The 22,970-nt window shown below is 45.0% G+C and overlaps 2 protein-coding genes across 2 annotated transcripts; one reads left to right on the top strand and one right to left on the bottom strand.

Annotated features, from left to right (window-relative positions):
* Window positions 1–76: 76 nt before the first annotated feature.
* GON4L (gon-4 like) lies at window positions 77–1,853 on the top strand (the record flags this gene model as incomplete). The annotated part of the gene is made up of 5 exons (XM_056552899.1): window positions 77–220; window positions 943–1,059; window positions 1,148–1,261; window positions 1,344–1,404; window positions 1,496–1,853. Coding segments are annotated over 5 exons (660 nt in total), but the record flags the coding sequence as incomplete, so codon positions are not given.
* A 1,143-nt stretch (window positions 1,854–2,996) lies between these two features.
* On the bottom strand, window positions 2,997–17,356 carry MSTO1 (misato mitochondrial distribution and morphology regulator 1). Its single transcript, XM_056552898.1, has 14 exons — window positions 17,180–17,356; window positions 11,750–11,870; window positions 8,670–8,742; window positions 8,397–8,442; window positions 8,285–8,321; window positions 7,888–8,029; window positions 7,219–7,330; window positions 6,902–7,036; window positions 6,674–6,826; window positions 6,458–6,589; window positions 6,210–6,391; window positions 6,019–6,126; window positions 4,385–4,500; window positions 2,997–3,771 (listed from the first exon to the last, which is right to left on the bottom strand). The coding sequence occupies exons 1-14, from the start codon at window positions 17,252–17,254 to the stop codon at window positions 3,548–3,550; spliced, it is 1,656 nt and encodes a 551-aa protein (XP_056408873.1). The 5' UTR covers window positions 17,255–17,356; the 3' UTR covers window positions 2,997–3,547.
* Window positions 17,357–22,970: the final 5,614 nt, after the last annotated feature.

Raw genomic sequence — 22,970 nt, forward strand, 5'->3', positions numbered from 1 at the left:
TTGTATCCTCTGCCTACGGACCGCGCTCCTCATGCGACCATTCACCGCGCTCACTCCGGCGTTTTCTTCTTTGCAGCTCAAGACTCAGATGTGGCAGCTGTTAAAGGGGCACACTCACCTACAGGAGGAGTTCTCCCTCTTCTTCGACCAACTGAGACCACCACCCAGCCGCATGGAGGACTTCGAGGTGATGAACTGGACCGAGGACAAGGAATATACGGTGAGTGGGGGAGGGGGGAGAGGGCGAGTCAGCCGGATGGTGGAGGGGAGGGGGGGGGGGGGGGGTTGAGGGCGAGTCAGCCGGATGGGGGGGGGGGGGGGGTGAGGGCGAGTCAGCCGGATGGGGGGGGGGTGAGGGCGAGTCAGCCGGATGGGGGGGGGAAGGGGGGGGGGGGGTGAGGGCGAGTCAGCCGGAGGGGGGGGAAGGGGGGGGGGGGTGAGGGCGAGTCAGCCGGAAGGGGGGGGGGGGGGTGAGGGCGAGTCAGCCGGAAGGGGGGGAAGGGGGGGGGGGGGGGCGAGGGCGAGTCAGCCGGAAGGGGGGGAAGGGGGGGGGGGGCGAGGGCGAGTCAGCCGGAAGGGGGGGAAGGGGGGGGGGGCGAGGGCGAGTCAGCCGGAAGGGGGGGAAGGGGGGGAAGGGGGGGGGGGGGCGAGGGCGAGTCAGCCGGAAGGGGGGGAAGGGGGGGGGGGGGGCGAGGGCGAGTCAGCCGGAAGGGGGGGAAGGGGGGGGGGGCGAGGGCGAGTCAGCCGGAAGGGGGGGAAGGGGGGGGGGGCGAGGGCGAGTCAGCCGGAAGGGGGGGGGGTGAGGGCGAGTCAGCCGGAAGGGGGGGGGTGAGGGCGAGTCAGCCGGATGGGGGGGCGTCAGCCGGAGGGACAGACTGAGCTACACAGGACGTAGTGGGGGCCGGTGAGGGGCCGACTCTCTGATGCTTTTCGTTTGCTCAGTTTGATGGGTTTGAAGAAGTGACGATTCCGGAGATAGAGGAGGAGGAGGAGCAGAGTAAAGTGTCCGCACCGCAGAGGAGTAAGCGAAGGAAAGACGCCAGTCATGGGCCGGATAAGGTAAAGGTCGCGGAGTCTCCATCCTGCGGGGGGTCGAGGAAACTTGTTCTTAGTTTTGGCGCCCCTCATGGCATTGTGGTGTTTGCAGGATGCTGATTGGCCAGACGGGGGGAAGGAGTGTCCATGTTCATGTCATGATGGGGGCGCAGAGCAGAGGATGAAGCGCTGTAAGAGGAGGTTGTGTGCTCAGTGCACTAGTAAGGTGAGTGCTGTTGGGGGGGGTCCGTTTGGGGCCGGGGCCCTTAAACCTTCTGCCTCACTTAATATTCCCGTGTCACATTCAGGGTTGTGACCATCGTTCCCAGAGATCCGTGGACGTGGGGGCATCCACAATGAAGGACACAGGTGGGGCTGGGTCATACACAGGGTTAAACAGTTTTTGGGGGCTGAAGTTTTTTGAGGGTCTTTACTGAACATCGCTCTGTGTCTGATGCAGGAGATAACAGGCTGCTACTTCCTAAGAGCTCTGACGACCGGCCCAGTCCAGGGGCCCGGGGTCCCCCAAGCAGCAGTGTGTCAGGACAGAGACCTCGCTCTGGGGCATACACAGGCAAAGTGAGGCACCAGGCCAGAGGGGGCCCCATCCCGGGGAGGCAGGAGACTGCACTCAGGAAAGCTTGTGGTGGTCGAGAAGATGCAAAGCTGCCCCAGCCCCTCTAGGGTGGACATTAGAGAGGAGCCCGATGCTCCAGGACCGCCTCCTCTGTGTTCTCCCTCCACAACTTCCTCTGTACTCCATTTAAATCCCGCCCCCGAGGACCCATCCATCCTCCAGAGCACAGTACGAGAGGAGCAGACGCTGCCTATGTGCGCCAAGAACATCAAGCTCAGCTCCAACGGAGAGAAGGTTGTTGTGTGGACCAGGTAGGTGCTCTCCAACGTTACACCTTAGTGCCAGGGGTTGTCATGGAAACAGTCTGTATAACTTGCCATCCCTGCAGACTAAAACCCCTAAAGGTGCCAGTCACTAATTCCTGATCCCAAACCTGCAATAAGGATAAAACTCTGGATCAGCGATCAACCCCTCTCCAGACTCTAGTGACGGTAACCTGTAATATTATTACTAGAGATGAGCGAACTTACAGTAAATTCGATTCCTCACGAACTTCCCGGCTCGGCAGTTGATGACTTTTCCTGCATAAATTAGTTCAGCTTTCAGGTGCTCCGGAGAAGGTGGATACAGTCCTAGGAAAGAGTCTCCTAGGACTGTATCCACCTTTTCCAGCCCACCGGAGCGCCGGAAAGCTGAACTAATTTATGCAGGATAAGGCATTAACTGCCGAGCTGGGAAGTTCGTGACGAATCAAATTTACTGAAATTTCGCTCATCTCTAATTATTCCTCTCCAGACTCTAGAGTAATATTACAGGTTATAGTCTCTAGAGTAAAAATATTACAGGTTACAGTCACTAGAGTAATAATATTACAGGTTACAGTAACTAGTGACTAACCTGTAATATTATTAGTCTTCAGACTCTAGTGACCATAACCTGTATTATTAATAATATTACAGGTTAGTCACTAGTGACTGTAACCTGTAATATTATTACTCTAGTGACTGTAACCTGTAATATTATTACTCTAGTGACTGTAACCTGTAATATTATTACTCTAGTGACTATAACCTGTAATATTTTTACTCTAGTGACTATAACCTGTAATATTATTACTCTCGACTCTATGACCTGAAGATGATTTCTCAGATCTCCCATAGTCTGATGATAATTAACCTATAACCTCTAGTGCTGATGGACAATAAATGTCTTGTTACTCGTCTGCAGGGAGGCCGACCGCGTAATCCTCACCATGTGCCAGGAGCGCGGGGCGCAGGACGACACCTTCACAGCCATCTCCACCCGCCTGGGCACCAAGAGCTCCTCAGAGGTGAGACCTTTGTTTGGGACTAGGGGTTTCCCAAAAAGTGTTCAGATACTAGGATGAGGGTGAAGAAGCTTTATTCTGTAGGTAATGTACATATAATACAGGGGGGTGTATAGGGGTTATGTCACCCGCCCTCCTCACATCCGAGGGGGAGGGGTTATAAATGTCACCCGCCGTCCTCACATCAGAGGGGGGAGGGGTTATAAATGTCACCCGCCGTCCTCACATCAGAGGGGGGAGGGGTTATAAATGTCACCCGCCCTCCTCACATCAGAGGGGGGAGGGGTTATAAATGTCACTCGCCGTCCTCACATCAGAGGGGGGAGGGGTTATAAATGTCACCCGCCCTCCTCACATCCGAGGGGGAGGGGTTATAAATGTCACCCGCCGTCCTCACATCAGAGGGGGAGGGGTTATAAATGTCACTCGCCGTCCTCACATCAGAGGGGGGAGGGGTTATAAATGTCACCCGTTGTCCCTACTCAGGTGTCGCAGCGGTTTCGGGAGCTCGTTCATCTCTTCCAGACGGGATGTGTCACCAGCTCGGACGATGAGGAGGAGGGGATGGATGTTGTCTCTGATGTGGAGGCAGATGAGGAGGAGGAGGATTAGTCGCAGTCTGTGGCGTCGCCCTCTCCGGCCCGGTAGCAGCGCGCTAGGCTCTGCACATCCTCCACGGCTTCTCGGAAGTCTTCCTGCTCCACATCCGCGGTGGAGAAGTTCAGCCACTGACGCACGTTCACCATACTGACCTCGTGACACAGGCTGCAGAGCATCTGCTGCAGAGCACTGGATGTCTGCAGAGCGCTCAGCACCGGGATCCGACCTACAACTGAAGAAGAGCGCGGTTATTGGACAGAATGCCCCTCCCCCGTTGTTACGCACATTGCACTTTCTGTATATGGGGCAAAATGGCCGATGTTTGTTTTAAATAAAATGTAACATTTGTTCACATAAGGGTCCAGTGTTCTGGCCAATACAAGCCCCTCCCACCAGTGGGTGAGCCTCCTGACCTATTAAAGGGGTATTCCAGGGAAAAACTGGCTCAAGAATGTTAAACAGATTTGTAAATTACTTCTATTAAATTTTAATCCTTCCAATAATTATCAGCTGCTGAAGTGGAGTTGTTCTTTTCTGTCAAAGTGCTCTCTGACACATGTCTCGGGAGCTGTCCAGCGTCGAAACAAATTCCCATAGCAAACCTATTCTGCTCTGTGCAGTTCCTATGGGGATTTGCTTCTACTCTGTCATCAGAGAGCACTTAGACAGAAAAGAACAATTCAACTTCAGCAGCTCATAAGTACTGAAAGGATTAAGATTTTTAAATAGAAGTAATTTACAAATCTGTTTAACTTTCTGGTGCCAGTTGAGAGAGATATATATACACTTCCTGGATAACCCCCTTTAACTCCTTCCTAACTTCTCCTAATGTTGGGGGTCCTCACCTGTTGGTGCGGTCTGGGGTTCTGCCACAACACATCCATCTTTAGTCACATACCGAGAGAAGAACTGAGGGAAGGAGGGGCCCAGCATGCAGGGTGCCCCCACCAGGTGGGTCATACTAAAGAGAAGAGGTTAAAAAAAGGCAGGTAAATGTGGCCACTCAGGTCAGAATCACATGACAGTGGTTTTTTTCACCCCTTAAGAAGGAATATGTAAATAAATGGCTGGAAATTTCCACTTAGAAAAAGCTCAGAAAATTATCCCCAAAATGACGAGAGGAAACATTTCATACGAGTGACAACACAACATAATAAATGAGACCTTAATTAACACAATGAAGTCCTATCAAAACAAAGATGACCCCCATCCAGCCGCGAATACGGAAAAATAACAGTTGTAGTGTAAGAGGAGGGTTTTACACTTATCTTTATACAAAAATCATACATTTATACAATTTTTTAAAAGTAGTAAAATGTCATCACAAAGTACAATCAATGGTGAAAAAACAGCAGCCTGTAGTGATTGGATGAGGAGACCAGAGAGGAAGGGGTTACAGAGCAGCCTGTAGTGATTGGAGGAGGAGACCAGAGAGGAAGGGGTTACAGAGCAGCCTGTAGTGATTGGATGAGGAGACCAGAAAGGAAGGGGTTACAGAGCAGCCTGTAGTGATTGGAGGAGGAGACCAGAGAGGAAGGGGTTACAGAGCAGCCTGCAGTGATTGGATGAGGAGACCAGAGAGGAAGGGGTTACAGAGCAGCCTGTAGTGATTGGAGGAGGAGACCAGAAAGGAAGGGGTTACAGAGCAGCCTGCAGTGATTGGAGGAGGAGACCAGAGAGGAAGGGGTTACAGAGCAGCCTGTAGTGATTGGAGGAGGAGACCAGAAAGGAAGGGGTTACAGAGCAGCCTGTAGTGATTGGAGGAGGAGACCAGAAAGGAAGGGGTTACAGAGCAGCCTGTAGTGATTGGATGAGGAGACCAGAGAGGAAGGGGTTACAGAGCAGCCTGCAGTGATTGGATGGAGAAACCCAGCACAGCAGACTGAGGAGGAGGAGTCATGCAGAGTTAGGAAACGCCCTCTCCAGAGCACAATGACAACCAAGTGAACAATATATAGAAGGTATTTGTGAGAGAAGTATAGGTGCTCGACACAATAAGGATTAGGGGCGGAGACATAGGACATTTCTTGCGGGAGAGGTCATGTCACATGGGGGAAGATCTATCAAGACCTGTGTAAAGGTAAAGCTGACCAATCAGATCACTGCTTTAATTTTTTTTAAGGCCTCTGTAAAATGTGAGAAGCGATCTGATTGGTTGTTATGGGCAACTTTTCCTCTGCACAGGTTTTGATAAGTCTCTATTGTGTTGGATGTCAGAACATGTGACACCCCATCCTAAAAGGGTTAAAATTCAGACACCTCTTTATCCTGTAACTGCAGAACACTGACCACACTGGTATACAGGTCTGAACAAACCTCAGGGGTGGGCACATACCTGGTGGTGACAGGTGAGTGTAACCAAACCTCAGGAGCGGGCACATAACTGGTGGTGACAGGTGAGTGTGAACAAACCTCGGGGGCGGGCACATAACTGGTGGTGACAGGTGAGTGTGAACAAAACTCAGGGGCGGGCACATACCTGAGGGTACAGCACGGGTACAGATCACGCAGGTAGTGCTGCAGTACATCGCCTCCATTTTCATACGTGTGAAAAGAAGATGGCGGTCGCGTCCCAGCAGGATGATCACTGAGGATACAAGACACACGTCACCAACCGGGCACAGCGTTCTGACGCAGGGAGGGGCCATACAGTGAGTCACACACAGTCACCTGATCTGCTGCCGCTCCGGGATTCCTCTCAGGACCACAGACTGGGAGAAGACAGCAGCACCGGCCCCTGGACATGGCGACACAGAGCGCCAGGGGCCACAGCTCAGGTGAGGAAGCAAAGAATCAGGCAAAGACATGGCCGACGCCAGCGGGAAAGGCACGGAACAGGCAGCTGAAAGCATCTAAGGAAAACGCAAGATGTGAGTGAAAACGCAGGGGCCCCGGGCCCCTCCCTCACAGGAACCCACCTTTCTACCGCCAAATGTCAGCGACTCCGCAAAGTGCAACAATGAGAGATTGGAGGACGTCATCCGATAAGGAACGGTCATCGTGTTCAGAGCCACTGCCAAAATGGCGCTACTATGATACTGGACCCCAGCCTGGAAGATACAGGGGCCACACACTGTAAAGGGGAGGCAAAGAGTGAGGAGCCACACACTGCTGTATATTAACAATCCACTCACATCATACAGCAGCTGCGGGAACGCTGTGGGGGGCCCCGGTCTCCGGGACAGGCTGGACATCACAGACAGAGGACAGAAGGCGGAGCTAAGGCTGCTGAGGGGCCCCAGGGCCAAGACACAGTTCATGAGCTCATACATGGCCTTACAGGGCTCCTAGGAGAAGAAAAAAGACGTGACGCTGGATCCTGGCCCCGGGGCCACACACAACCTCTCTTACCCCCTCCTCACCCTATCGCCTGATGGAGCAGGAAACGCGCCAAAACTCAGAATACCCCGACCTGGATACTCGTCATGTAACAACTCCGCCATCCGCACCGCGACCCCGGAGAAGCCATTGTGGAGGTCACAGAGGATCTGAAAGCCCTGGAAACAGCGAGGATGGAGGGTCAAGCAAATACCGGACAGCCGCCCACACCACACGTGCTCCCCTCCCGCCCGCTCCCCACGGCCGCTCCCCTCCCCACGGCCGCTCCCCTCCCCACGGCCGCTCCCCTCCCCACGGCCGCTCCTCTCCCGCCCCTCCGCACGGCCCTGCCCTTTCTGACCTGCAAGTAGTCACATTCCTCTGTGAAGAAGTGAAGTCTGTCTTCAATCTCATCGAGTTGCGTCTTGAACAGCGCCTCCCCCTGGCTGAATGAATCCAGTCCATCCATGTCCCTACGACATGAGCACCAAAAATATTAGGCCTCATAGAAACTCACCCTCCAGCCTTATCTTTGCCCACCACTCAGCCTTCCCTTTGCCCTCCACTCAGCCTCCAGCCTTACCTTTGGCCTCCACTCAGCCTCCAGCCTTACCTTTGGCCTCCCCTCCACTCAGCCTCCAGCCTTACCTTTGGCCTCCTCACCTTTGGCCTCCCCTCCACTCACCCTCCAGCCTTACCTTTGGCCTCCACTCACCCTCCAGCCTTACCTTTGGCCTCCACTCACCCTCCAGCCTTACCTTTGGCCTCCACTCACCCTCCAGCCTTACCTTTGGCCTCCACTCACCCTCCAGCCTTACCTTTGGCCTCCACTCACCCTCCAGCCTTACCTTTGGCCTCCACTCACCCTCCAGCCTTACCTTTGGCCTCCACTCACCCTCCAGCCTTATCTTTGGCCTCCCCTCCATTCATCCTCCAGCCTTACCTTTGGCCTCCCCTCCACTCACCCTCCAGCCTTATCTTTGGCCTCCACTCACCCTCCAGCCTTACCTTTGGCCTCCCCTCCACTCACCCTCCATGGCAGTGACTTGTCACAATGTGCAGAGATTTAGGATGAAGCGGCGTCTGTAGAAAGTCTGACCAAACCCGACCAGTCATCTCTGCAGCCGGAAATCTCTCTGTGCTGCCGGGTGGAGGCGCTGACTGGAACGGCCCTGTTGATAAGTGAGAGAACATTAGGTCCTTCAACTCCACCCTGCCCATCCGTGGACCCCCTCAACTCCACCCTACCCAAACCCCTGCCCATCCGTGGACCCCCTCAACTCCACCCTACCCAAACCCCTGCCCATCTGTGGACCCCCCTCCACCCTAACCAAACCTGTGGCCTTCCATGGCCCCCCACCACTGCTAGCATTTGCCCATCCATTGACACCTGCCGCACTTCGCACCCCCCCCCCCTGACTACTCACCTCCATTGTGACTCTGTTCTGGGGTCCCAGCTGCTCCCTGATAAAAGACACAAGACTCAGGAATCACTTAACAACGGACAAGACTGTACACGGGCCCCTCTCCTTATCTTACCTGCGGGGGCCCGAGGTCCTCTCTGTGTACACTCACATTCCCTCTCCTGTAACACAAGACATCATAAAACAATCACCCAAAAAAAAGAAGAAGCCACAGCAGTGCCACGTAACAATACAGAGGGAGAGGTCTGCGCCGGCAGGGGGGGATTGGGAGTGGAGACAAGACGGGGGGGGGAGACGAGGCTTCAATCTAATGCTGCACAGACTCATCGCCTGCTGTACACCCCGTTATGTGGAGGACCAGGACATAAAGGGGCACACCGAATCTCACCAAGCTGGTACGCTGAGCTTCATGTTTCTGTCCTCATATAAAGAACCATCATCACTGAGGGATCCAATACTCCCTGAAATACAGAATATATCACATAGGATACAGCTGTAGAAATATAGTAATAAGAGGAGGATACAGCTGTAGTAATATAGTAATAGGAGGAGGAGGATACAGCTGTAGAAATATAGTAATAAGAGGAGGAGGAGGATACAGCTGTAGTAATATAGTAATAGGAGGAGGATATAGCTGTAGTAATATAGTAATAGTAGTAGGATATAGCTGTAGTAATATAGTAATAGGAGGAGGATATAGCTGTAGTAATATAGTAATAGGAGGAGGATATAGCTGTAGTAATATAGTAATAGGAGGAGGAGGATATAGCTGTAGTAATATAGTAATAGGAGGAGGATATAGCTGTAGTAATATAGTAATAGGAGGAGGAGGATACAGCTGTAGTAATATAGTAATAGGAGGAGGATATAGCTGTAGTAATATAGTAATAGGAGGAGGAGGATACAGCTGTAGTAATATAGTAATAGGAGGAGGAGGATATAGCTGTAGTAATATAGTAATAGGAGGAGGATACAGCTGTAGTAATATAGTAATAGGAGGAGGATACAGCTGTAGTAATATAGTAATAGGAGGAGGATATAGCTGTAGTAATATAGTAATAGGAGGAGGATATAGCTGTAGTAATATAGTAATAGGAGGAGGATATAGCTGTAGTAATATAGTAATAGGAGGAGGAGGATATAGCTGTAGTAATATAGTAATAGGAGGAGGAGGATATAGCTGTAGTAATATAGTAATAGGAGGAGGATATAGCTGTAGTAATATAGTAATAGGAGGAGGAGGATATAGCTGTAGTAATATAGTAATAGGAGGAGGATATAGCTGTAGTAATATAGTAATAGGAGGAGGAGGATATAGCTGTAGTAATATAGTAATAGGAGGAGGATATAGCTGTAGTAATATAGTAATAGGAGGAGGATATAGCTGTAGTTATATAGTAATAGGAGGAGGATATAGCTGTAGTAATATAGTAATAGGAGGAGGAGGATATAGCTGTAGTAATATAGTAATAGGAGGAGGATATAGCTGTAGTTATATAGTAATAGGAGGAGGATATAGCTGTAGTAATATAGTAATAGGAGGAGGAGGATATAGCTGTAGTAATATAGTAATAGGAGGAGGATATAGCTGTAGTAATATAGTAATAGGAGGAGGATATAGCTGTAGTAATATAGTAATAGGAGGAGGATATAGCTGTAGTAATATAGTAATAGGAGGAGGATATAGCTGTAGTAATATAGTAATAGGAGGAGGATATAGCTGTAGTAATATAGTAATAGGAGGAGGATATAGCTGTAGTAATATAGTAATAGGAGGAGGATATAGCTGTAGTAATATAGTAATAGGAGGAGGATATAGCTGTAGTAATATAGTAATAGGAGGAGGAGGATATAGCTGTAGTAATATAGTAATAGGAGGAGGATATAGCTGTAGTAATATAGTAATAGGAGGAGGATATAGCTGTAGTAATATAGTAATAGGAGGAGGATATAGCTGTAGTAATATAGTAATAGGAGGAGGAGGATATAGCTGTAGTAATATAGTAATAGGAGGAGGAGGATATAGCTGTAGTAATATAGTAATAGGAGGAGGATATAGCTGTAGTAATATAGTAATAGGAGGAGGATATAGCTGTAGTTATATAGTAATAGGAGGAGGATATAGCTGTAGTAATATAGTAATAGGAGGAGGAGGATATAGCTGTAGTAATATAGTAATAGGAGGAGGATATAGCTGTAGTTATATAGTAATAGGAGGAGGATATAGCTGTAGTAATATAGTAATAGGAGGAGGAGGATATAGCTGTAGTAATATAGTAATAGGAGGAGGATATAGCTGTAGTAATATAGTAATAGGAGGAGGATATAGCTGTAGTAATATAGTAATAGGATGAGGATATAGCTGTAGTAATATAGTAATAGGAGGAGGATACAGCTGTAGTAATATAGTAATAGGAGGAGGAGGATACAGCTGTAGTAATATAGTAATAGGAGGAGGATATAGCTGTAGTAATATAGTAATAGGAGGAGGAGGATACAGCTGTAGTAATATAGTAATAGGAGGAGGATATAGCTGTAGTAATATAGTAATAGGAGGAGGAGGATATAGCTGTAGTAATATAGTAATAGGAGGAGGATATAGCTGTAGTAATATAGTAATAGGAGGAGGAGGATACAGCTGTAGTAATATAGTAATAGGAGGAGGATATAGCTGTAGTAATATAGTAATAGGAGGAGGAGGATATAGCTGTAGTAATATAGTAATAGGAGGAGGATACAGCTGTAGTAATATAGTAATAGGAGGAGGATACAGCTGTAGTAATATAGTAATAGGAGGAGGATATAGCTGTAGTAATATAGTAATAGGAGGAGGATATAGCTGTAGTAATATAGTAATAGGAGGAGGATATAGCTGTAGTAATATAGTAATAGGAGGAGGATATAGCTGTAGTAATATAGTAATAGGAGGAGGAGGATATAGCTGTAGTAATATAGTAATAGGAGGAGGAGGATATAGCTGTAGTAATATAGTAATAGGAGGAGGATATAGCTGTAGTAATATAGTAATAGGAGGAGGAGGATATAGCTGTAGTAATATAGTAATAGGAGGAGGATATAGCTGTAGTAATATAGTAATAGGAGGAGGAGGATATAGCTGTAGTAATATAGTAATAGGAGGAGGAGGATATAGCTGTAGTAATATAGTAATAGGAGGAGGATATAGCTGTAGTAATATAGTAATAGGAGGAGGAGGATATAGCTGTAGTAATATAGTAATAGGAGGAGGAGGATATAGCTGTAGTAATATAGTAATAGGAGGAGGATATAGCTGTAGTAATATAGTAATAGGAGGAGGATATAGCTGTAGTAATATAGTAATAGGAGGAGGATATAGCTGTAGTTATATAGTAATAGGAGGAGGATATAGCTGTAGTAATATAGTAATAGGAGGAGGATATAGCTGTAGTAATACAGTCCAGGACTCTTGCCGATGCTTCACACAATCACCTTTTAGGTCCACTGCGATGAGTCGTGGGGTGTAAGTCTCCTCCCCCTGCAGGGTCACCCCTCGACGGAACAGAACATCACTGCTAATTTCACAATCCTGACTCTGGGAGAACTCCGCCTCCTGCAACATAACATTATCCGGAGATCACACATCATCCTCCTCCGGAGATCACACCTCATCATCATCATCATCCTCCAGAGATCACACCTCATCATCATCATCATCATCATCATCATCCTCCAGAGATCACACCTCATCATCATCATCATCCTCCTCCAGAGATCACACCTCATCATCATCATCATCCTCCTCCAGAGATCACACCTCATCATCATCATCATCCAGAGATCACACCTCATCATCATCATCATCCTCCTCCAGAGATCACACCTCATCATCATCATCATCATCATCCTCCAGAGATCACACCTCATCATCATCATCATCATCATCATCATCATCCTCCAGAGATCACACCTCATCATCATCATCATCCTCCTCCAGAGATCACACCTCATCATCATCCTCCTCCTCCAGAGATCACACCTCATCATCATCATCATCATCATCCTCCAGAGATCACACCTCATCATCATCATCATCATCCTCCTCCAGAGATCACACCTCATCATCATCATCATCCTCCTCCAGAGATCACACCTCATCATCATCATCATCATCCTCCAGAGATCACACCTCATCATCATCATCATCATCCTCCTCCAGAGATCACACCTCATCATCATCATCATCCTCCTCCTCCAGAGATCACACCTCATCATCATCATCATCATCCTCCAGAGATCACACCTCATCATCATCATCCTCCTCCAGAGATCACACCTCATCATCATCATCCTCCTCCAGAGATCACACCTCATCATCATCATCCTCCAGAGATCACACCTCATCATCATCATCATCATCCTCCTCCAGAGATCACACCTCATCATCATCATCATCATCCTCCTCCTCCTCCAGAGATCACACCTCATCATCATCATCATCATCATCCTCCTCCAGAGATCACACCTCATCATCATCATCATCATCATCATCCTCCAGAGATCACACCTCATCATCATCATCATCCTCCTCCTCCTCCAGAGATCACACCTCATCATCATCATCATCATCATCATCCTCCAGAGATCACACCTCATCATCATCATCCTCCAGAGATCACACCTCATCATCATCATCATCCTCCTCCAGAGATCACACCTCATCATCATCATCATCATCCTCCAGAGATCACACCTCATCATCATCATCATCCTCCAGAGATCACACCTCATCATCATCATCATCATCATCATCCTCCTCCAGAGATCACACCTCATCATCATCCTCCTCCAGAGATCACACCTCATCATCATCATCCTCCTCCAGAGATCACACCTCATCATCATCATCATCATCCTCCTCCAGAGATCACACCTCATCATCATCCTCCTCCAGAGATCACACCTCATCATCATCCTCCAGAGATCACACCTCATCATCATCATCATCATCATCCTCCAGAGATCACACCTCATCATCATCATCCTGGTCCTCCAGAGATCACACCTCATCATCATCATCATCATCCTCCAGAGATCACACCTCATCGTCATCATCATCATCATCATCATCCTCCTCCTCCTCCAGAGATCACACCTCATCATCATCATCCTCCTCCTCCTCCAGAGATCACACCTCATCATCATCATCATCATCATCCTCCTCCAGAGATCACACCTCATCATCATCATCATCATCATCATCCTCCAGAGATCACACCTCATCATCATCATCATCCTCCAGAGATCACACCTCATCATCATCATCCTCCAGAGATCACACCTCATCATCATCATCATCATCATCCTCCTCCTCCAGAGATCACACCTCATCATCATCTTCCTCCAGAGATCACACCTCATCATCATCATCATCATCCTCCAGAGATCACACCTCATCATCATCATCATCATCATCATCATCCTCCTCCAGAGATCACACCTCATCATCATCCTCCTCCAGAGATCACACCTCATCATCATCATCATCATCATCATCCTTCTCCAGAGATCACACCTCATCATCATCATCATCATCCTCCAGAGATCACACCTCATCATCATCATCCTCCTCCAGAGATCACACCTCATCATCATCATCATCATCATCATCCTCCTCCAGATATCACACCTCATCATCATCATCATCATCCTCCAGAGATCACACCTCATCATCATCATCATCATCATCATCCTCCTCCAGAGATCACACCTCATCATCATCATCATCATCCTCCAGAGATCACACCTCATCATCATCATCATCATCATCCTCCAGAGATCACACCTCATCATCATCATCATCATCATCCTCCAGAGATCACACCTCATCATCATCATCATCATCATCCTCCAGAGATCACACCTCATCATCATCATCATCATCCTCCAGAGATCACACCTCCTCATCATCATCATCATCATCCTCCAGAGATCACACCTCATCATCATCATCATCATCCTTCTCCAGAGATCACACCTCATCATCATCATCATCATCATCCTCCAGAGATCACACCTCATCATCATCATCATCATCCTCCAGAGATCACACCTCATCATCATCATCATCATCCTCCAGAGATCACACCTCATCATCATCATCCTCCAGAGATCACACCTCATCATCATCATCATCATCATCATCATCATCCTCCAGAGATCACACCTCATCATCATCATCATCCTCCTCCAGAGATCACACCTCATCATCATCATCATCATCATCCTCCAGAGATCACACCTCATCATCATCATCATCATCATCATCCTCCAGAGATCACACCTCATCATCATCATCATCATCATCCTCCAGAGATCACACCTCATCATCATCATCCTCCAGAGATCACACCTCATCATCATCATCATCCTCCTCCTCCAGAGATCACACCTCATCATCATCATCATCATCCTCCAGAGATCACACCTCCTCATCATCATCATCATCATCCTCCAGAGATCACACCTCATCATCATCATCATCATCCCCTCCTCCAGAGATCACACCTCATCATCATCATCATCATCATCATCCTCCAGAGATCACACCTCATCATCATCATCCTCCTCCTCCTCCAGAGATCACACCTCATCATCATCATCATCATCCTCCTCCAGAGATCACACCTCATCATCATCATCCTCCTCCTCCTCCAGAGATCACACCTCATCATCATCATCATCATCCTCCTCCAGAGATCACACCTCATCATCATCATCATCATCCTCCAGAGATCACACCTCATCATCATCATCATCATCATCCTCCTCCAGAGATCACACCTCATCATCATCATCATCATCCTCCTCCAGAGATCACACCTCATCATCATCATCATCATCATCCTCCAGAGATCACAACTCATCATCATCATCCGCCAGAGATCACACCTCATCATCATCATCCTCCAGAGATCACACCTCATCATCATCATCATCATCCTCCAGAGATCACACCTCCTCATCATCATCATCATCATCATCCTCCAGAGATCACACCTCATCCTCATCATCATCATCATCATCATCATCCTCCTCCAGAGATCACACCTCATCATCATCCTCCTCCAGAGATCACACCTCATCATCATCATCATCCTCCTCCAGAGATCACACCTCATCATCATCATCCTCATCATCCTCCAGAGATCACACCTCATCATCATCCTCCAGAGATCACACCTCATCATCATCATCATCATCATCATCCTCCTCCAGAGATCACACCTCATCATCATCATCATCATCCTCCTCCAGAGATCACACCTCATCATCATCATCATCATCATCCTCCTCCAGAGATCACACCTCATCATCATCATCATCATCATCATCATCCTCCTCCAGAGATCACACCTCATCATCATCATCATCATCATCCTCCAGAGATCACACCTCATCATCATCATCATCATCCTCCTCCTCCAGAGATCACACCTCATCATCATCATCATCATCCTCCTCCTCCAGAGATCACACCTCATCATCATCATCATCATCCTCCTCCTCCAGAGATCACACCTCATCATCATCATCATCATCCTCCTCCTCCAGAGATCACACCTCATCATCATCATCATCATCATCATCATCCTCCAGAGATCACACCTCATCATCATCATCATCATCATCCTCCAGAGATCACACCTCATCATCATCATCCTCCTCCAGAGATCACACCTCATCATCATCATCATCATCATCATCCTCCTCCAGAGATCACACCTCATCATCATCATCATCATCATCATCATCATCATCATCATCATCCTCCTCCAGAGATCACACCTCATCATCATCATCATCATCATCATCATCATCATCCTCCTCCAGAGATCACACCTCATCATCATCATCATCATCATCATCATCCTCCAGAGATCACACCTCATCATCATCATCATCATCATCATCCTCCAGAGATCACACCTCATCATCATCATCATCATCCTCCAGAGATCACACCTCATCATCATCATCATCATCATCATCCTCCAGAGATCACACCTCATCATCATCATCATCATCATCATCATCATCCTCCAGAGATCACACCTCATCATCATCATCATCATCATCATCATCATCCTCCAGAGATCACACCTCATCATCATCATCATCATCATCATCATCATCCTCCAGAGATCACACCTCATCATCATCATCATCATCATCATCATCATCCTCCAGAGATCACACCTCATCATCATCATCATCATCATCATCATCATCCTCCAGAGATCACACCTCATCATCATCATCATCATCATCATCATCATCATCCTCCAGAGATCACACCTCATCATCATCATCATCATCATCATCATCCTCCAGAGATCACACCTCATCATCATCATCATCATCATCATCATCATCCTCCAGAGATCACACCTCATCATCATCATCATCATCATCATCATCATCCTCCAGAGATCACACCTCATCATCATCATCATCATCATCCTCCAGAGATCACACCTCATCATCATCATCATCATCATCATCATCATCCTCCAGAGATCACACCTCATCATCATCATCATCATCATCATCATCATCCTCCAGAGATCACACCTCATCATCATCATCATCATCATCATCATCATCATCATCATCCTCCAGAGATCACACATCATCATCATCATCATCCTCCAGAGATCACACCTCATCATCATCATCATCATCATCATCATCATCATCCTCCAGAGATCACACCTCATCATCATCATCATCATCCTCCAGAGATCACACCTCATCATCATCATCATCATCATCCTCCTCCAGAGATCACACCTCATCATCATCATCATCCTCCTCCAGAGATCACACCTCCTCATCATCATCACCCCCCGTGCTCCTCACCTGCAGGCTCCACCATTGCGCCCCCACGTGGTTGCTGTAGTTCCCGAGCTGGACGGTCACCACCTCCCCCGCCATGTGTCCCGCACTCCTCACTAGATTCAGGCAGGTCCGGAACCGTCTCCATGACAGCAGCACCGCCCCTCCCGGCGGAAATGACACTGATTAACCGCGCCCACAAACTACGACCGTGCCACAAACTGTGAAGCGCATGCGCAATTTTCTTCACAGTGCGTCGCCGCAGAAAGGACAGTAGACGCCATGTTATTGGTTACCTCAGAGAGCTGGAAAGAGGACAGACTTCAGAATGAGGGGAAGGTCAGACTGCGCATGTCACAGGAAGGGTCAGACTGCGCATGTCACAGGAAGGGTCAGACTGCGCATGTCACAGGGTGGGGAGGAGCATCTCTGTCCTCCCATACCTCCCTATATACTCCTCACATATACCTCCCTATATACTCCTCACATATACCTCCCTATATACTCCTCACATATACCTCGCCCTATATACTCCTCACATATACCTCCCTATATACTCCTCACATATACCTCTCCCTATATACTCCTCACATATACCTCTCCCTATATACTCCTCACATATACCTCCCTATATACTCCTCACATATACCTCCCTATATATTCCTCACATATACCTCTCCCTATATACTCCTCACATATACCTCTCCCTATATACTCCTCACATATACCTCTCCCTATATACTCCTCACATATACCTCTCCCTATATACTCCTCACATATACCTCTCCCTATATACTCCTCACATATACCTCCCTATATACTCCTCACATATACCTCTCCCTATATACTCCTCACATATACCTCCCTATATACTCCTCACATATACCTCCCTATATACTCCTCACATATACCTCTCCCTATATACTCCTCACATATACCTCTCCCTATATACTCCTCACATATACCTCTCCCTATATACTCCTCACATATACCTCTCCCTATATACTCCTCTCATATACCTCTCCCTATATACTCCTCACATATACCTTCCTATATACTCCTCACATATACCTCTCCCTATATATTCCTCACATATACCTCCCTATATACTCCTCTCATATACCTCTCCCTATATACTCCTCTCATATACCTCTCCCTATATACTCCTCACATATACCTCTCCCTATATACTCCTCACATATACCTCTCCCTATATACTCCTCACATATACCTCTCCCTATATACTCCTCACATATACCTCTCCCTATATACTCCTCACATATACCTCTCCCTATATACTCCTCACATATACCTCTCCCTATATATTCCTCACATATACCTCCCTATATACTCCTCTCATATACCTCTCCCTATATACTCCTCTCATATACCTCTCCCTATATACTCCTCACATATACCTCTCCCTATATACTCCTCACATATACCTCTCCCTATATACTCCTCACATATACCTCCCTATATACTCCTCACATATACCTCCCTATATACTCCTCACATATACCTCTCCCTATATACTCCTCACATATACCTCTCCCTATATACTCCTCACATATACCTCTCCCTATATACTCCTCACATATACCTCTCCCTATATACTCCTCTCATATACCTCCCTATATACTCCTCACATATACCTCCCTATATACTCCTCACATATACCTCTCCCTATATACTCCTCACATATACCTTCCTATATACTCCTCACATATACCTCTCCCTATATACTCCTCACATATACCTCTCCCTATATACTCCTCACATATACCTCTCCCTATATATTCCTCACATACACCTCCCTATATACTCCTCACATACACCTCTCCCTATATACTCCTCACATATACCTCTCCCTATATACTCCTCACATATACCTCCCTATATACTCCTCACATATACCTCCCTATATACTCCTCACATACACCTCTCCCTATATACTCCTCACATATACCTCTCCCTATATACTCCTCACATATACCTCCCTATATACTCCTCACATATACCTCCCTATATACTCCTCACATATACCTCTCCCTATATATTCCTCACATACACCTCCCTATATACTCCTCACATATACCTCCCTATATACTCCTCACATATACCTCTCCCTATATATTCCTCACATACACCTCCCTATATACTCCTCACATACACCTCTCCCTATATACTCCTCACATACACCTCTCCCTATATACTCCTCACATATACCTCTCCCTATATACTCCTCACATATACCTCTCCCTATATACTCCTCTCATATACCTCTCCCTATATACTCCTCTCATATACCTCTCCCTATATACTCCTCACATATACCTCTCCCTATATACTCCTCACATATACCTCTCCCTATATACTCCTCATATACATTAGTTGTGATATGTCATAGATGGAGATTCAGAACTTATTACGTCATTTCGTATTGTAGAATCCGCCGCCAATCCCCGAGGTCCCAATCAATTTTACAGCAAAAATAAAACCTGGTTATAAAGAGCCGTTCCCATGGCGACCATCGTTGTGGTAGCTGCAGCCAATGCCCCTTAATACAGAGGTAAAGTGTATGAATATAGGGGGATCACCTGTAGAGAAAAGATTTCACTACATGCAGAACATTATTCGCGGTTTATACGATGGTTCGCCGTAGGTAAAATTATTCGTAGTTTATTCTAACGCATCCGAGATCACAACCATGATGGGATGTTCTAGGTCAGGGGTGGCAGCCATTTTATTCAACTGAGCCAAATCTCGCCAAAACCACGATTGAAATTTATTTTGAGAGCCACATTTTTAAAACCGAAAATACATAGGATGGTATATAGGGTGGTATATAGGAAAATACATAGGATAGTATATAGGAAAATACATAGGATGGTATATAGGAAAATACATAGGATGGTATATAGGAAAATACATAGGATAGTATATAGGAAAATACATAGGATGCTATATAGGATGGTATATAGGAAAATACATAGGATGGTATATAGGAAAATACATAGGATGGTATATAGGAAAATACATAGGATGGTATATAGGAAAATACATAAGGTGGTATATAGGAAAATACATAAGGTGGTATATAGGGTGGTATATAGGAAAATACATAGGATAGTATATAGGAAAATACATAGGATGGTATATAGGAAAATACATTGGATGGTATATAGGATGGTATATAGGAAAATACATAGGATGGTATATAGGATGGTATATAGGATGGTATATAGGAAAATACATTGGATGGTATATAGGATGGTATATAGGAAAATACATAGGATGGTATATAGGAAAATACATAGGATGGTATATAGGAAAATACATAGGATGGTATATAGGAAAATACATAGGATGGTATATAGGAAAATACATAAGGTGGTATATAGGGTGGTATATAGGAAAATACATAGGATAGTATATAGGAAAATACATAGGATGGTATATAGGAAAATACATTGGATGGTATATAGGATGGTATATAGGAAAATACATAGGATGGTATATAGGAAAATACATAGGATGGTATATAGGAAAATACATAGGATGGTATATAGGAAAATACATAGGGTGGTATATAGGATGGTATATAGGATGGTATATAGGAAAATACATAGGATGGTATATAGGAAAATACATTGGATGGTATATAGGATGGTATATAGGAAAATACATAGGATGGTATATAGGAAAATACATAGGATGGTATATAGGAAAATACATAGGATGGTATATAGGAAAATACATAGGGTGGTATATAGGAAAATACATAGGATGGTATATAGGAAAATACATAGGATGGTATATAGGATGGTATATAGGATGGTATATAGGAAAATACATAGGATGGTATATAGGATGGTATATAGGAAAATACATAGGGTGGTATATAGGAAAATACATAGGATGGTATATAGGAAATTACATAGGATGGTATATAGGAAAATACATAGGATGGTATATAGGATGGTATATAGGAAAATACATAGGATGGTATATAGGAAAATACATAGGATGGTATATAGGAAAATACATAGGATGGTATATAGGATGGTATATAGGAAAATACATAGGATGGTATATAGGAAAATACATAGGATGGTATATAGGAAATTACATAGGATGGTATATAGGAAAATACATAGGATGGTATATAGGAAAATACATAGGATGGTATATAGGAAATTACATAGGATGGTATATAGGAAAATACATAGGATGGTATATAGGATGGTATATAGGAAAATACATAGGATGGTATATAGGAAAATACATAGGATGGTATATAGGAAAATACATAGGATGGTATATAGGATGGTATATAGGAAAATACATAGGATGGTATATAGGAAAATACATTGGATGGTATATAGGATGGTATATAGGAAAATACATAGGATGGTATATAGGAAAATACATAGGGTGGTATATAGGAAAATACATAGGATGGTATATAGGAAAATACATAGGATGGTATATAGGATGGTATATAGGATGGTATATAGGAAAATACATAGGATGGTATATAGGATGGTATATAGGAAAATACATAGGGTGGTATATAGGAAAATACATAGGATGGTATATAGGAAAATACATAGGATGGTATATAGGAAAATACATAGGATGGTATATAGGAAAATACATAGGATGGTATATAGGATGGTATATAGGAAAATACATAGGATGGTATATAGGATGGTATATAGGAAAATACATAGGGTGGTATATAGGAAAATACATAGGATGGTATATAGGATGGTATATAGGAAAATACATAGGATGGTATATAGGAAATTACATAGGGTGGTATATAGGAAAATACATAGGATGGTATATAGGATGGTATATAGGAAAATACATAGGATGGTATATAGGAAATTACATAGGGTGGTATATAGGAAAATACATAGGATGGTATATAGGAAAATACATAGGATGGTATATAGGATGGTATATAGGAAAATACATAGGATGGTATATAGGAAAATACATAGGATGGTATATAGGAAAATACATAGGATGGTATATAGGATGGTATATAGGAAAATACATAGGATGGTATATAGGATGGTATATAGGAAAATACATAGGAAGGTATATAGGAAAATACATAGGATGGTATATAGGAAAATACATAGGAAGGTATATAGGAAAATACATAGGACGGTATATAGGATGGTATATAGGAAAATACATAGGATGGTATATAGGAAAATACATAGGATGGTATTTAGGATGGTATATAGGATGGTATATAGGATGGTATATAGGAAAATACATAGGATGGTATATAGGAAAATACATAGGAAGGTATATAGGAAAATACATAGGACAGTATATAGGATGGTATATAGGAAAATACATAGGATGGTATATAGGATGGTATATAGGAAAATACATAGGAAGGTATATAGGAAAATACATAGGAAGGTATATAGGAAAATACATAGGATGGTATATAGGAAATTACATAGGATGGTATATAGGAAAATACATAGGATGGTATATAGGATGGTATATAGGAAAATACATAGGATGGTATATAGGAAAATACATAGGATGGTATATAGGAAAATACATAGGATGGTATATAGGATGGTATATAGGAAAATACATAGGATGGTATATAGGAAAATACATAGGATGGTATATAGGATGGTATATAGGAAAATACATAGGATGGTATATAGGAAAATACATAGGATGGTATATAGGATGGTATATAGGAAAATACATAGGATGGTATATAGGAAAATACATTGGATGGTATATAGGATGGTATATAGGAAAATACATA

Source organism: Hyla sarda, unplaced genomic scaffold, assembly GCF_029499605.1.
Source record: "Hyla sarda isolate aHylSar1 unplaced genomic scaffold, aHylSar1.hap1 scaffold_2062, whole genome shotgun sequence".
Classification (NCBI taxonomy): Eukaryota; Metazoa; Chordata; class Amphibia; order Anura; family Hylidae; genus Hyla; species Hyla sarda.